Source organism: Chiloscyllium plagiosum, chromosome 5, assembly GCF_004010195.1.
Source record: "Chiloscyllium plagiosum isolate BGI_BamShark_2017 chromosome 5, ASM401019v2, whole genome shotgun sequence".
In the NCBI taxonomy this organism is placed as follows: domain Eukaryota; kingdom Metazoa; phylum Chordata; class Chondrichthyes; order Orectolobiformes; family Hemiscylliidae; genus Chiloscyllium; species Chiloscyllium plagiosum.
In genome coordinates this window covers 79,050,412-79,067,635 of record NC_057714.1, presented here as the reverse complement: position 1 = coordinate 79,067,635, position 17,224 = coordinate 79,050,412, and the positions used below count along the sequence as shown (strand labels likewise).

The 17,224-nt window shown below is 41.2% G+C and overlaps 1 protein-coding gene across 4 annotated transcripts in view; it reads left to right on the top strand.

Moving 5' to 3' along the window:
* The window catches only part of LOC122550031 (phosphatidylinositol 5-phosphate 4-kinase type-2 alpha), a 257,190-nt gene that overhangs the window by 126,107 nt on the left and 113,859 nt on the right, over positions 1–17,224 (top strand). Inside the window, exon 1 of one of the 4 annotated variants that reach the window (XM_043690448.1) lies at positions 8,264–8,368. The exons of 2 other annotated variants lie outside the window; for them this stretch is intronic. In XM_043690448.1, the coding sequence (XP_043546383.1) occupies positions 8,366–8,368 (3 nt within the window). In that variant the 5' untranslated portion in view covers positions 8,264–8,365. Of the gene's footprint in view, positions 1–8,263; positions 8,369–14,970; positions 14,993–17,224 lie in introns of those variants that run through there. One more of the 4 variants, XM_043690451.1, reaches the window with a different exon arrangement.

Below are 17,224 nucleotides of genomic sequence, written 5' to 3'. Positions count from 1 at the left end.
ATAGTCACAGGTGAGGTGCCAGAAGACTGGAGGTTGGCAAATGTGGTGCCACTGTTTAAGAAGGGCGGTAAAGACAAGCCAGGGAACTATAGACCTGATCTCAGTGGTGGGTAAGTTGTTGGAGGGAATCCTGAGGGACAGGATGTTCATGTATTGGGAAAGGCAAGGACTGGTTCGGGATAGTCATCATGGCTTTGTGCATGGGAAATCATGTCTCACAAACTTGATTGAGTTTTTTGAAGAAGTAACAAAGAGGATTGATGAGGGCAGAGCAATAGATGTGATCTATATGGACTTCAGAAAGGTGTTCAACAATGTTCCCCAAGGGAGACTGATTAGCAAGGTTAGATCTCATGGAATACAGGAAGAACTAGCCATTTGGATATAGAACTGGCTCAAAGGTAGAAGACAGAGGGTGGTGGTGGAGGGTTGTTTTTCAGACTGGAGGTCTGTGACTAGTGGAGTGCCACAAGGATCGGTGCTCCGTCCTCTACATTTTGTCATTTACATAAATGATTTGGATGCGAGCATAAGAGGTATAGTTAGTAAGTTTGCAGATGACACCAAAATTGGAGGTGTAGTGGACAAGGAGGAGGGTTACCTCAGATTACAACAGGATCTGGACCAAATGGGCCAATGGGCTGAGAAGTGGCAGATGGAGTTTAATTCAGATAAATGTGAGGTGCTGCATTTTGGGAAAGCAAATCTTAGCAGGACTTATACACTTAATGGCAAGGTCCTAGGAAGTGTTGCTGAACAAAGAGACCTTGGAGTGCAGGCTCATAGCTCCTTGAAAGTGGAGTTGCAGGTAGATGGGATAGTGAATGCAGCGTTTGGTATGCTTTCTTTTTATTGGTCAGAGTATTGAGTACAGGAGTTGGGATGTCATGTTGCGGCTGTACAGGACATTGGTTAGGCCACTGTTGGAATACTGCGTGCAATTCTGGTCTCCTTCCTATCGAAAAGATGTTCTGAAACTTGAAAGGGTTCAGAAAAGATTTAGAAGAATGTTGCCAGGATTGGAGGATTTGAGCGATAGGGAGAGGCTGAACAGACTGGGGCTGTTTTCCCTGGAGTGTTGGAGGCTGAGGGGTGACCTTATAGAGGTTTACAAAATTATGAGGGGCGTGGATAGGGTAAATAGACAAAGTTTTTTCCCGAGGATCGGGGAGTCCAGAACTAGAGGGCATAGGTTTAGGGTGAGAGGGGAACGATATAAAAGAGACCTAAGGGGCAACTTTTTCACGCAGAGGGTGGTACGTGTATGGAATGAGCTGCCAGAGGATGTGGTGGAGGCTGGTACAATTGCAACATTTAAAAGGCACTTGGATGGGTATATGAATAGGAAGGGTTTGGAGGGATATGGGCCAGGTGCTGGCAGGTGGGACTAGATTGGGTTGGGATATCTAGTCGGCGGGGACAGGTTCTACCGAAGGGTCTGTTTACATGCTGTACGTCTCTATGACTCTTTGACAAGGTTTAACAGGATGTTGCTTGGCCTGGAGGGTTTAGTAGTGAGGAGAGATTGGATAAACTTGGATTGTTTTCACTAGAAAGGCAGAGGCTGAGGAGTGACCTGATAGTGGTCTACAAAATTATGAGTGACATAGAAAGGATGGATAGTCAGAGGCTTTTTCCCAGGGTGGAAAGGTCAACTGCAAGAGGGCACAGTCTCAAGATGAGAGAGGGCAAGTTTAGCGGAGAAGTGCAGGGAAAAGTCTTCACACAGAGGGTGTCTGGAACTCCGTGCCAGTGGAGGTGGTTGAAGCAAGCATGTTAGCAGCGTTTAAGGTGTAGCTTGAGAGACACATGGATGGGATGCGAACAGAGGGATAGAAACCATGCATGGGCATTAAGTAGTGGGTCTCAGTAAGGCTTACAAATCGGCGCAGGGGTGATGGGCAGAAGGGCCTGTTCCTGTGCTGTATTTTGTTATATTAATCAATCTACTGAGCATTCTCTGAATTCTCTCCAAAGCAAATATCTCCTCCTCATAAATATGGAGACCAGTACTGAATGCAGTATTCTCTGTATTGTCTCATCATAGCCCTATGGAGGTTGTATCAAGGCATTTATATTCCATCCCCTTTCAATAAATGATAATTCCACTTACCTCCCAAATTACTTTTAGTACCTACATGGAAATGTATTGTTTCTTGTAAGGGTAGGAGTGCACTATCTTTCTCTAGTTTAACTATTCCATGAGTAATAATTTAATTGTTTTCCCCGGTTCCCAATACACCAAGTTTTATGTTTTCTCTGTGATAGACATAAGAATATCCATCCAGCAGGTTTATTTAATAGGGATGCAGTTTTTGATTTATTATGTGAGAAAATCTATTCAGTGAAGATGCAAAGGTGGTAAGTACACTTAGTTTGTAATATGAATATATGAATGTTTACCCCTTTAAATAACCCAAACACAGGTAACAGGACAAAACAGAATCCCTTCGGGTAGGCGGGGAGAAAGGAACTCTTTTAGTTAATTAGAGTTCATTCTTCAAGGCAACATGGATAAGGATCAAGATGTTCAGATACCTATTGACTCCTCTTCATTGCATTTTAGTTTTTTTACATATTATTAATAATGGGTTTGAAAGTTTTTTCAACGACAAATGTTTAGCTAAGTGACTTGTAATTACTGTTTAGTGTGTCCTTCCTTTCTTGAATGCAGACATTACATTTGAACTTTTCCAAACTACTAGAATCTTTCCTAAGTCTGTGGAATTTTGGCAAAATATAATCATTGTAAGCACTACCTCTGCAACCACTTATGTTAAGACCCTGGGAAGAAGGCCATCAAGTCCAGGCATTAGTTAGTATTGTCATCTCATTAGTTTGCCTGTATTTCACTCTTGTAATAATTGTTTGAAATTCCTCCTCCCTTCTGACCTGTTGATGTGATGCTTTTAAGGTCTTCTATCGTGAAATCAGGCACACAATATTGGGTCATTCTCTGAGTGAAGTTAACTCTTCCCAACCAAGAGGCAGGGATATCAAATAGCAAGTTATCCCAAGCAAGCCTGTCTTTATCTCATACCAAAACACAGACAAATCTGAGCACAGATTACTTTCCCCATCTAAATCACACAGTACAGAAGAGGCCCTTCAGCCCATCACGTCTGCACTGACTAAATTACTCTAAATCAACACTAGTCCCACTTTTTTCAATATTTGGCCCATTGCCTTGAAAGTAATGCACTTTAAGTACTCCTTTGAATCTTTTTACCAGATGTAAAAGATGGGAGAGTTACTTATTTTTGTTTGACTTGTTTTTATAATCAACTTTTTCAGAGATGTTATTACACACTTCTGGAACAGGGGAAACTTGAAACCAGGTCTCTGATTATAGGGGTAGGGACACTACCACTGAGTCACAAGAGGGTCCCCAAGGTGCGAGAGTTGGTAACTTGGTCAATGGGGTTAACAATGAAGTGTATTTCTGTTTCTTTAACTTACTCCAAGGTATCTATTTTGTTCTGGTGATTGATTCAGCGACTGTATTAAGGTTAATTTAAATTGGAAAAGGTTCTCATTTGCATTGAAAGATCTTCTTTCCAGCTTTTTTTAAATCAACCTTTTATGTCCCAAAAATTAGCAATGCAACAAATTCACAGCTCCACAACTCTTGATATTTAATGATGATTCATTACTTGTGAGTTCAAAGAACCTTGTAATCTTTAAGAAATAGTGATTAAGACAGGTTATTATTCATTTAAGAAACAGCTATATGTTGAGTAGTGGCAGGAATAGTTTGAATTAACTCATTATTTAAAATATCAAAACAATTGTTTCAGCTACTTTGGCACTTTTACTGATTATAACAATTTGTGAATAAGGTCCAGAAGTTTACCCCAAACTGTTTACAGCTTATGTAATTTTAAAATTGTTCATCTGGTTAAATTGAATGAAATCATGAGTACAGTGAGTAACAGCATGCACTGTAATTTGAATACTGAGAATTCCACAAAGACAGCAATTGGTACATCTTGCAGCATGTCATTTAACACAGTTTATGACACATTTTACTCTATGTCCAAATAATGCAATCAACTGTGTTTCAACATTTTAAAAATACCAGTTTTATCTGTTGTATGCTGATGATATCTTACAGATCACTCAGTCTAAGTTGCTATGACAACATTCACTTGCAATTGCATATTGAAATTTTGAAATGTGGAATAATGATGAGAGCGACTGCAACTTTCTCTGGCATTGGACACAAATCCAGACTAGGGGTGCCACCTACTGCACCACAAGACCTCCTATATCTGTTCACTGGCTTTGGGTGCCATATTCTTTGACTCTATGATATTTAATGCTGAGATGAGCTTATGACCAATTCTCTGTGTAATCATTTAAGACCAGTTATTTCAACTTCAGGACATCTTGCAATTTCACAGCTCATCTGTTATTGAAGTTTGGTTGACTGTTGACCCTCGAGGGAAATTAAGTATGTGCATCAAGTGTTGGCCTTACTAATGATGCTGACATCCCATGAAAGAAGTTTTTAAAAATCTTGACCAGCCTTGAATATTCTACCCTCCATAATACTCCTAATTTTACCAACTCCTATTAACCCATCAACCCTGTGCTTCCTGTCCTACAGAGTCTCCTAGGTAAGCAGCATCTCATTCATAAAATTCTCATTCTTATTTCTTAGATTTTATTTCTTCCTTGCATCACTCATCCTCACATCTTCCTTCTGTCTTCTGCCTTCTGTCCAATCTATCACATTCCCTCACTATAGCCTTATCTTCAGTTCCTTAAACCCAAGATGCTCAGTAGGAACTTTTTTTTGGCTAGGGTACTCTTTTTGTGATTTGTTTGGAAGCAACTTATTGGTTTTCAGGGGTATCCTTTTTATTCTCATTAACTTATTAGGCCATAAGGTCTTATAGTAACAATATCTTTTGTGTTTATGTTGACATATGAAAAATTTGGATTCACACAGAAGCAGAATTCAAACAATTCATCAATATCTTAAATAATTGTCAATCTTCCATTAAACTTAAAAACCACAACATTGCATTGAAAGTATTAATTTCCTGAACATCACCATATCAGTTGACATAACTTAAGTTTATTCAGCATGACTGACATGACACTGCTACCCAAGGAAATACCATTATCCTAAACACACCTTCCACACACTGGTGAGGTAATAGCTAATGCATTTTCACCACTTTTACAAAACATATTAACCAGGCAGTTCCTCCCCCTTTATTGCATCTCAGATCTCAATATCAGGCTTAAACTCCAGATTGACGCAGTGTTTATTACATCAGTGTCCACAACGTGTTTTCCCCAAGTAGCTGCTGAAATTATTCAACTTTTAAAGTAGGGCTCCATATTCATTTGTAAGTAATTCATTCTTTCAGTGATTTTGTTTTCCTGGCTTCTATCAGCTGATTTTTTTTTTGACATTTTAAAAACTATTCCCTCTTTGCTGCCTTCCACACCATCTTCTCCTCTCTCCACCCTTTTTGCAGCTTTCTCCTCTCTTGTCCTTACCCTCCAATGATCCTTCTCATTGCCTACTTTCCCTCACCCTCACCCTCATCTTCACCCTCTGCATCTTCTTCCACTCTCTTTTCTTTGATCACGCCCATGATTGAATTCTCCTGTGCTTTTTGATGATTCACTCAGCATTCATCCATGCATTTTGAACCTTGGTTCATAGGTTTGAAAGTGGATAACTGGTGAAGTCAAATATAGCTGGTTCTGGTTTGGCCACAAAAAATATTGTTGACTCCTGCTCTCTTCTGCTAAAATTGTGCACAATTCCTGCATTATCCTGGAATCCAAATAGACTAGGAATTCTGGTGAGTAATTCACCTCCTGACTGCCTAAAGTCTATCCTGCATCTACAAGGCACAAGTCAGGTCTCTCCACTTATCTGGATGAGCGCAGTTCAACAATAGTCAAAACAGGACAAAGCAGCCAATTGGGCACCACAGCCACAAACATCCACTCCCTCCACCATTGATGTTCAGTAGCAGCACTACATCCCATCTACGAGATACACGACAGAAATTCACCAGTGCTCCTTGGCAACAAGCATTAACATTTAGAAGGACATGGGAAGCAGATACATGGGGACACCACCAAGTACCACACACCTTTCTGACTTGGGGGCATATCGCCAATCCTTCACTGCCATCGAGTCAAAATACCAGAAATTCTTCCCTATCACTGTGAATCTACCTCCACCAAATAGACTGCTGCAGTTCCAGAAGACAACTCATCAACACTTTCTTAATGGAATTAGGGATGGGAAATAAAAACTGACCCCGCCAGCAAAGCCCACATCCTGTGAATGGATAAAAGAGTAAGTTGTTTGTCCACATGCCCACATTTTTTATTGTGTGTGTGCAATAGGCTGAAGGTCTTGGAGTTTCAAGATCATGTTGTGCTGTTTATTGCTATGTAATATTATTTTAGTGAGATGCTAAACTCAGCATTAAAATGTGAAACTCTGACATTAGATTTCTGTACTATGAAATTTTAAGGGCTGAAAGAGGTGTCAGGAATATAGGATTCATCACTTTGAAGTAAGTAGATGATAGAACTGGATGGTTATGTTTATTAAGATTTGATTTTTTTTTTATTTGTCCCAGAATCATCACTCCATCTCCTACACCATTTCAGTATGTTTTGCAATATGGTTAACTTGTGTTTAATGCTGATTTGATGTATTTATTCCGTGCAGATTATGTGCCACCTATTTCTTCCTCTAGGTGTATTGGGCAGATTCATAGGTGTTATTTTATATTTACTTTTCATGCCTAGCAATTGACCAGAATGTGAAATCTCACCACGGTGACCACTGAGCTGAATTCATATCTGGTTATTTTGGTTATACCATATTATTTCCAATGTTTCATTCAGACAGCAACATCTGTTCCCTGCAGAACCTGAAACACTTGATTTCTTCATACTTCTACTGACTTACTTTTAGCTTTGTTGTTTCAATAATTAAAACTATCTCACGTAGGCATAACCAAAATCTCCAAGCCCCCCCAGTTTATGCACTTCCTGGAGTCGCTTAGCATGTCAGTACTCATATCCTTTTGAGCTAATCCCTTTTTTCCTGTCTGTCTAATTCTTCAATGTTTCTGAACCCTCATTATTTAAGATTGTGTTCTACTCATCTCTTTATTTTGTTCTTTCTTTGTTCTACAATTACATGCTATACCTTTAAAGCTTCTAAAACTTGTAATGATGAAGCCAAGGGAGCATTAACCCTTAATTTACAATCTTTGAAGTTCTGTCTGCAACAGTAGCAGGATTAATTTGTGATGGTGCTCTAAGTCTTTTTCAGACAGTTAGGATTAACATTGGACTTTTCTTGTGACATTTTGATTAAATCCACTTGCATGTTATCCTATTGTCAGAGCAAGAGCAGAGTGCTAATTATTGATCGGTGTCACATCAGGCAGATCAAAGATGTAGTTTCCTTTTACAAACCCCATTCCTTCCTTGCCATTCCAATCCTTCATCTCAACCACTGAAGCTGAACCAGACTGTGTAAAACCTTAATGAACTCCAATCTGTGCATTGAATTTAACACATCTGCGCCAAACCAACCTGATTTCTCTTGGCATCATTACCTGTCTTTTCTCAGCTCCTTAGGCATTGAGATGCTTGTCTATGTTCTCATCCAAATGATAAAATTTCTCTGTCATCTTCACCAGACTCTTCTGACTCTCCCCACTCCCCGCAAAAGCTCATTTAAACCCTATTGGCATTAAGTTCGTGCTCATACTAATGTTCTTGCCTATGTTGACCTACATTGTTTCTGCATTGTATTAAAATTAAAATCTATCATATTTTCTTCCCTCCCTGCCATTCCATCCTTTCTCTTGGGCAACCTTCTTGGGTCTAAGTTCTCAGCCCAAACACAACAATTTTATGCACTATCCTGTAAATGCTCAGAGAGTTATTTCAAATGTCTGGATCTGCCTCAGGGTTGTCAATTTTTTTTTAAACGTCTTTCAGCATTTATCTTTTCCTGCAGCTTTTTGGTCATCCAGCCTAAATTATTCATCTGTGCCTCCATATCTATTCCTGTAGTTTTTATTTGTTATTAGGGATTTTATTATGGCAGGTTGTTTTAAGCAAGTAGAGGTTTATTCACTGATGGTAGATCAATATGTTTTCAAGGCAATTAGAGAAAGAACAAAGTACCTATTGAGTGTGACGTCTGAAAACAAAAATGGTCTTGGAAAAGGATAATACTAAATGATTTCAGCAAAAGAAACATCATCTTTAGCCAACTTGATTTATTTTGGGCAGAAAGACAAAAAGTTTCAATTTTTACCAAAGTCATATTGCACATAAGTGGTGCGTTGAAGTGTTTAAAATGGTGAGTGACAAATTGTTGAACCATTTCTCATTTCTCTTTACAACATGATGAGTGTATGCAGTGGAATTGTTTTGTCTCTGCTATTTGGCAGAATGCTTGAAATTTTCTTGTCTGTGTAATCGGTTTGTTTTGTACATTAAAGTAGTGGAATTCTAATCTGTTTTAATTATTTTAACAAATTGCTATCTTAGTGTTTTTACTTCTTCCCTATTTAAATATGAAAATCCTGTACCAGTTGACAGTCCACGACTACACCGAGATTTTAGCTATACTTTCTGATCCAGAAAGAGAAATGGATAATTGTTTGATGTCTTTGCATTACTTAATCAGTTTGAATTTAGCATTTATTTTTCTGTGTTGTCTACATTGAGAGCATGAATAAGATGTATACAGAGGGAGAAAAGTTACTTGTGGCCTCAAAAAATTCAAAGAGAATCTCCTATGAAGCATTATCCTTAAAAAAAATGAATCACTTCTTTTGAAGTGCAAAGTGGTTATGTAAGGAAACTGTAACATTGAATCAAAAATTGGGTAAAGAAAGTGTAATTATGTATGCAGTGACTTGGATTATGGAGGCTGAGAAGGAGTCTGTAAACAATCATGAATTTTGCCTTTAATGTCATGACAGTGTGGCAAAGTAATTTAAAATGATAGATTGACACATCTTATCAACAGAACAGCAGGCAATAAGTTAACGGAAGACATATTAAGATTTCATAGTGTGCTTTGCCACATTGTACTGAGTGATTAGAACACTCTTAAAATACAGTAAATAAACACAATTTGAGAAATGCACTAATTCATCCATGCCTTAAAGAGAAACTAAAGACTTGTATTTTAGTTAAAAAAGCATTTTGGGTTGAGTGACCTTTCCTCAGAACCGATGTCACTGATCCAAAATGTTAACTCTGATTTCTCTCTAGAGATGCTGCCTGACCTGCTGAGCTTTTCCAGCAATTTCTATTTTTGACTGAGGAGCTGGTGCAGGGGAGAAGGATTCACATTTTTGGATCATAGGCATCTCTTCTGGGGTAGAAGAAGAACTGAATTGGAAGGGGACTAATATACTGGCAGGGAAATTTGCTAGAGATGTTTGGGATTATTTAAACTAGTAAGGAGAGGGGGTGGGACCCAGGGAGATAGTGAGGAAAGAGATCAGTTTGAGACTGGTACAGTTGGGAAAGGGGGCAAGTGAAATAGTCAGGGCAGGCAGGGACAAAGCAGAGAATGAAGTAAATTAAACTGCATTTTTTTTTCCATGCAAGAGGCCTAATAGAGAAGGCAGATGAACTCAGGGCATGGTTAGGAACATGGGACTAGGATATCATAGCATTTACAGAAATGTGGCTTAGGGATGGACAGGACTGGCAGCTTAATGTTCCAGAATACAAATGCTACAGGAATGATAGAAAGGAGGCAAGAGTGGAGGGGGAGAGGCATTTTGACAATATTGTAGAGTAATAGTAATAGAGATGAACAGCACAGAAACAGATGGATCCAACTTGTCTATGCCAACCAGACATCCCAACCTCATGTAGTCCCATGTACCAGCACTTGGCCCATATCCATCTAAACCCTTAATACTCATATGCCCATCCAAATGCCTTTTAAATGCTGCAATTGTACCAGCCTCCACCACTTCCTCCGGCAGCTCATAATGGCTGCACTGAAGGAGGATATTCCTGGGAATACAACCAGGGAGTTATTTGGGTGGAACTGCGAAATAACAAAAGGATGATCACCTTATTAGGATTGTATTATAGACCCCCCAATAGTCAGTGGGAAATTGAGAAACAAATTTGTAAGGAGATCTCCATTATCTGTAAGAATAATAAGATGGTTATGGTAGGGGATTTTAACTTTCCAAACATAGACTGGGACTGCCATAGTGTTTAGGGATTAAATGGAGAGGAATTCATTAAGAGTGTACAAGAAAACCTTCTGATTCAGTATGTGGATGTACCTACTAGAGAAGGTGCAAAACTTTTGGGAAAAAGACAGGGCAAGTGTCTAAGGTGTCATTGGGTGAGTATTTTGGGGCCAGCGACCATAATTCTATTAGTTTTAAAATAATGATGGAAAAGGATAGACCAGATCTAAAAGTTGAAGTTCTAAATTGGAAGAAGGCCAATTTTGATGGTATTAGGCAAGAACTTTAAAAAGCTGTTTGGGGGCAGATGTTCGCAGGTAAAGGGACGGCTGGAAAATGGGAAGTCTTCAAAAATGAGATAACGAGAGTCCAGAAACAGTATGTTCCTGTTAGGGTGAAAGGAAAGGCTAGTAGATGTAGGGAATGCTGAATGACTAAAGAAATTGAGGTTTTGGTCAAGGAAAAGAAGGAAGCATATGTCAGGTATAGACAGCAGGGATCAAGTGAATCCTTGGAGTATAAAGGCAGTAGGAATATACTTAAGAGAGAAATTAGGAGGGCAAAAGGGGGACTTGAATAACTTTAGCAAATAGGGTTAAGGAGAATCCAAAGGGACTTTATGAATATGTTAAGGACAAAAGTATAGCTAGGGAGAGAATAGGACCCCTCAAAGATCAGCAAGGCGACCTTTGTGTGGAACTGCAGGAGATGGGGAAGATACTAAACAAATACTTTGCATCAGTGTTTACTGTGGAGAAGGATTTAGAAGATATAGAATATGGGGAAATAAATGGTAACATCTTGAAAAATGTCCATATTACAGAGAGGTGGTACTGGATGTCTTGAAACACATAAAATGGGACCTAATCAGGTGTCCTAGAACTTTGTGGGAAGCTAGGGAAGTGATTGCTGGACCCCTTGCTGAGAGATTTGGATCATCGATTGTCACAGGTGAGGTGCCGGAAGACTGGAGGTTGGCTAACGAGGTGCTGCTATTTAAGAAAGGGTGGCACGGTGGCTCTCAGCGTCCAGAACCCGGGTTTGATTCCAGCCTCTGGCGACTGTCTGGAGTTTGCACATTCTCCCCAGGCTTGCGTGGGTTTCCTCCGGGTGGTCCAGTTTCCACCCATAGTCCAATGATGTGCAGGTTAAATGATTTGGCCATGCAAAACTGTCCATTGTGTTCAGGGATGTGTAGGTTAGGTGCCTTAGTAAGGGGTAAATGTAGAATAGTTGGGGAATGGGTCTGGGAGGATTTCTCTTTGGAGGGTCAGCATGGACTTTTTGGGCCAAAGGCCTGTTTTCACACTGTAGGGATTCTATTATATTCTATTCTGTTTTATTCCATTCTAAAGATGGTGAGGAAAATCTAGGGAACTATAGACCGGTTCACCTGACATTGGTGAAGGGCAAGTTGTTGGAGGGAATCCTGAGAGACACGATTTACACGTATTTGGATAGGCAAGTACTGATTAGGAATAGTCAGTATGGCTTTGTGTGTGGGAAATCACGTCTCACTAAGTTGATTGAGGTTTTTGAAGAAGTACTGAAGAGGATTGATGAGCAGTGCTCGTGATCTATGTGGATTTCAGTAAGCCGTACAACAAGGTTCCTCATGATAGACTGGTTAGCAAGGTTAGATCACATGGATTGCAGGGAGAATTTCCCATTTGGATACAGAACTGGCTCGAAGGTTGAAGATAGAGGGTGGTGTTATCGGGATGCTTTTCAGACTGGAGTCCCATGACCAGTGATGTGCCACAAGGATAGGTGCTGGGTCCACTGCTTTTCATCACTTATATATAAACAATTTGGATGTGAACATAGGATGTATGGTTGGTAAGTTTGCAGATGACACCAAAATTGGAGGTGCAGTGGACAATGAAGAAGGTTAGGTGAGAGGACAACAGGATCTTGTTCAGATGGGCCAGTGGGCCAAGGAGTAGCAGATGGAATTTAATTTAGATAAATGCAAGGAGCTGCATTTTAGAAAGGCAAATCAGGGCAGGACTTATACACTTAATGGTAAGGTCCTGGGGAGTCTTGCTGAACAACGAGACCTTGGAATGCAGATTCATAGCATTATGAATGTGTCAGTATGTACTGTACCTTTTTAAGAGAGAGTGGAAGGACCGAGAGAGGCTCAGAGTGTGCTGAAAAATTTAAAAATGTAACATTTGGTTGTGAAAACAAATAGCTGGAGCTGTGTTGCTATGTTATGCAACAAATCCAAATTTGGCCAATCAGTTTAAATTATGCCCCAAGATACCAGAATCCAATCGAATTTGAGTTTTACTCTTTTGGATGACATCAAACTAATGAGACAGTCCGATGTTTGGAAGGATATAAAATCAGGTTAGCCAGAATGGCAAAAAGCAGCCAAGCACCAACAGACTGCTAGCAGAATAGCTCTCTGAAAAGTACCTGTCAATAAGAAATTTATGCAGCAGAAGACCGAAGAAAAGACGATCCAGGAAAATCCACTGAGGAAAATCTACAAAGGAGAATCGACCCAGCCCGCTGGTTTTGAAATGTGATTTTTTTTTGTAAGTCTTAATCAGGGTTTTTATTGAATTAGTATTGTAGAGTGGGATGTAAAAGCTAGGTTTAAGAGAAAGGAGTTGTAAATAGTTATTGTCTAATGTCCTCTTTTGGGCTGAAAGAATAAAATTGTTAACTTTTTCTTTGAATAGTGATAATTGGGATAGTTCTTTGCCACTCAAAATTTCACAGATTATGACATGAAGTGGGCTTTTCTGTGTCTGGTTTAAATTAGCGGAGAGGGTTACCCTGTGTTGTAACAATTGCTCCTTGAAAGTGGAGTCTCTGATAGATAAATTAGTGAAGAAGGCATTTGGTATGCTTTCTCTTATTGGTCAGAGCATTGAGTACAGGAGTTGGGAGGTCATGTTGCGGCTGTACAGGACATTGGTTAGGCCACTTTTGGAATATTGTGTGCATTTCTGGTCTCCCTTCTATAGAAAGGATGATGTGAAACTTGAAAGTGTTCAGAAAAGGTTTACAAGGATGTTGCCAGGGTGGAAGGTTTGAGCTAAAGGGAGAGGCTGAACAGGCTGGGGCTGTTTTCCCTGGAACATTGGAGGCTGAGGGGTGACCTTATAGAGGTTTATAAAATCACGAGGGGTCTATAGTCAAGATAAGGTTGTGGCGGGGGGGGGGGGGGGGGGGGGGATCTAGAACTAGAGTGTATAGGTTTAACGTGAGAAGGGAAAAATTTAAAAGGGACCTAAGGGGCATCTTATTCATGCAAAGAGTGGTACATGTATGGAATGAGCTGCCAGAGAAAGTGGTGGAGGCTGGTGAAATTAGAACATAGAACATTACAGCACAGTACAGGCCCTTCGGCTCTCGATGTTGCACCGACCTGTCATACCAATCTGAAGGAGAAAGTGAGGACTGCAGATGCTGGAGATCAGAGCTGAAAATGTGTTACTGGAAAAGCGCAGCAGGTCAGGCAGCATCCAAGGAGCAGGAGAATCGACGTTTCGGGCATGAGCCCTTCTTCAGGAATCCCTGCATTCCTGAAGAAGGCCTCATGCCCAAAACATCGATTCTCCTGCTCCTTGGATGCTGCCTGACCTGCTGCGTTTTCCAGCAACACATACCAATCTGAAGCCCATCTAACCTACACTATTCCATGTAGGTCCATATGCTTGTCCAATGACGACTTAAATGTACATAAAGTTGGCGAATCTACTACCGTTGCAGACAAAGTATTCCATACCCTCTGAGTAAAGAAACTGCCTTTGACATCTGTCATATATCTATCACTCCTCAATTTAAAGCTATGTCCCCTTGTGCTCGCCGTCACCATACTTGGAAAAAGGCTCTCCCTGTCCACCCTATCTAACCCTCTGATTATCTTATATGTCTCTTTTCAGTCACCTCTCAACCTTCTTCTCTCCAACGAAAACAGCCTCAAGTCCCTTAGCCTTTCCTTGTATGACCTTCCCTCCATACCAGACAATATCCTAGTAAATCTCCTCTGCACCCTTTCCAAAGCTTCCACGTCCTTCTTATAACGTGGTGACCAGAACTGTATACAATACTCCAAGTGTGGCTGCACCAGAGTTTGTACAGCTGTAGCATAACCTCATGGTTCCGGAACTTGATCCCTCTATTAATAAAAGCTAAAACACTGTATGCCTTCTTAACAACCCTGTCAACCTGGGTGGCAACTTTCAAGGATCTGTGTACCTGGACACCAAGATCTACACTACCAAGAATTTTACCATTAGCCCAGTACTTTGCATTCCGGTTACTCCGACCAAAGTGAATTACCTCTCACTTGTCCGCATTAAACTCCATTTGCCACCTCTCAGTCCAGCTCTGCAGCTTATCTATGTCTCTATGTAACCTACAACATCCTTCATCACTTTCCACAACTCCACCGAACTTAGTGTTGTCTGCAAACTTACTAACCCACTCTTCTATGCCCTCATCCAGGTCGTTTATAAAAATGACGAACAGCAGTGGACCCAACACCAACCCTTGCGGTACACCACTAGTAACTGGACTCCAGGATGAATATTTCCCATTAACCTCTGTCTTCTTTCAGCAAGCCAGTTACTGATCCAAACTGCTATATCTCCCACAGTCCCACTCCTTCACATTTTGTACAGTAGCCAACTGTGGGGAACCTTATCGAACGCCTTGCTGAAATCCAAAAACACCACATCAACCAGTTTACTCTCATCTACCTGTTTGGTCATTTTCTCAAAGAACTCAATAAGGTTTGTGAGGCATGACCTATCTTTCACAAAACCATGCTGACTATCCCTATTCAAATTATTATTTTCTAGATGATTATAAATCCTATCTCTTATAACCTTTTCCAACACTTTACCAACAACTGAAGTAAGGCTCACTGGTCTATAATTACCAGGGTTGTCTCTACTTCCCTTCTTGAACAGGGGAACCACATTTTCTATCCTCCAGTCTTCTGGCACTGTTCCTGTAGACAATGACGATTTAAAGATCAATGCCAAAGACGCGGCAATCTCCTCCCTGGCTTGCCAGAGGATCCTAGGATAAATCCCATCTGGCCCAGGGGACTTCTCTATTTTCACACTCTGCAGGATTTCAAATGCCTCTTCCTTGTGAACCTCAATCCCACCTAGTCTAGTAGCCTGTATCTCAGTATTCTCTTCGACAACATTGTCATTTTCTAGAGTGAATACTGTCGAAAAATATTCATTAAGTGCTTCCCCTATCTCCTCTGACTCCACACACAACTTCCCACTACTATCCTTGATTGGCCCTAATCTTTCTTTCGTCATTCTTTTATTCCTTAAATACCTATAGAAAGCCTTAGGGTTTACCCTGATCCTATCCGCCAACAACTTCTCGTCTCCTCCTGGCTCTTCTGAGCTCACTCTTTAGGTCTTTCCTGGCTACCTTGTAACCCTCAAGTGCCCTAACTGAGCCTTCACATCTCATCCTAACATAAGCCGCCTTCTTCCTTTCGACCAGAGATTCCACTTCCTTTGTAAACCACAGCTCCCACGCTCTACAGCCTAATCGCATCGTAATTGCCTTTCCCCCAACTGTAACTCTTGCCCAGTGGTCTACACCTATCCATTTCTATCACTAAAGTTAACACAACAGAATTGTGATCACTATCATCAAAGTGCTCACCTACTTCCAAGTCTAACACCTGGCCGGGCTCATTACCCAGTACCAAATCTAAAGTGGCTTCGCCCCTTGTTGGCCTGTCTACATACTGTGTCAGGAAGCCCTCCTGCACACACTGGACAAAAACTGACCCATCTATAGTACTCATACTATAGTGTTCCCAGTCAATATTTGGAAAGTTGAAGTCCCCCATGACAACTGCCCTGTCTCTCTCACTCCTAACGAGAATCATCTTTGCTATCCTTTCCTCTACATCTCGAGAACTATTCAGAAGCCTATACAGGGTGACCTCTCCTTTCCTATTTCTAACCTCGGTCCATGCTACCTCAATTGACGAGTCCCCAAACACCCTTTCTGCAACTGTAATACTGTCCTTGACCAATAATGCCACATTTCTCCCCCCTCCCCCCTCCACCATCTTCTCCGTTCTTACTGAAACATCTAAATCCTGGAACCTGCAACAACCATTCCTGTCCTTGCTCTATCCATGTCTCCGAAATGGCCACAACATCGAAGTCCCAGGTACCAACCCATGCTGCAAGTTCACCCACTTTATTCCGGATCCTCCTGGTGTTGAAGTAGATACACTTCAAACCAACTTCTTGCTTGCCAGTGCCATCTTGCATCCCTGAAACTTGATTTTGGACTTCCCTACTCTCAACCTTTTCTATACTTGAACTACAATTTTCCATCCCCCTGCTGGATTAGTTTAAACCCACCCCAATAGCCTGAGCGAATTTACCCCCCAGGATATTGGTACCCCTCTGGTTCAGATGAAGACCATTCTGCTTGTAGAGGTCCCACCTACCCCAGAAAGAGCCCCAATTATCCAAGAATCCAAAACCCTCCCTCCTGCACCATCTCTGTAGCCACATATTCAACTCCTCTCTCTCCCTATTCCTCACCTCACTAGCACATGGCACAGGCAACAAACCAGAGACAACAACTCTGTTCATCCTAGCTCTGAGCTTCCATACTAGCTCCCTGAATTTCTGCCCTAAATCCCCATCTCTCTTCCTACCTATGTCGTTGGTGCCTTTGTGGACCACGACTTGGGGCTGCTCCTCCTCCTCCTTAAGGATCCCAAAAACACGATCAGAGACATCACGAACCCTGGCACCTGGGAGGCAACACACCAACCGTGAGTCTCTCTCGTCCCCACAGAACCTCCTATCTGTCCCCCTAACTATGGAGTCCCCAATGAGTACTGCTCTGCTCCTCTTCCCCCTTCCCTTCTGAGCAGCAGGGACAGACTCTGTGCCAGGGCCCTGTGCCCCACTGCTTTCTCCTGGTAAGTCGTCCCCCCCAGCAGTATCCAAAACGATATACTT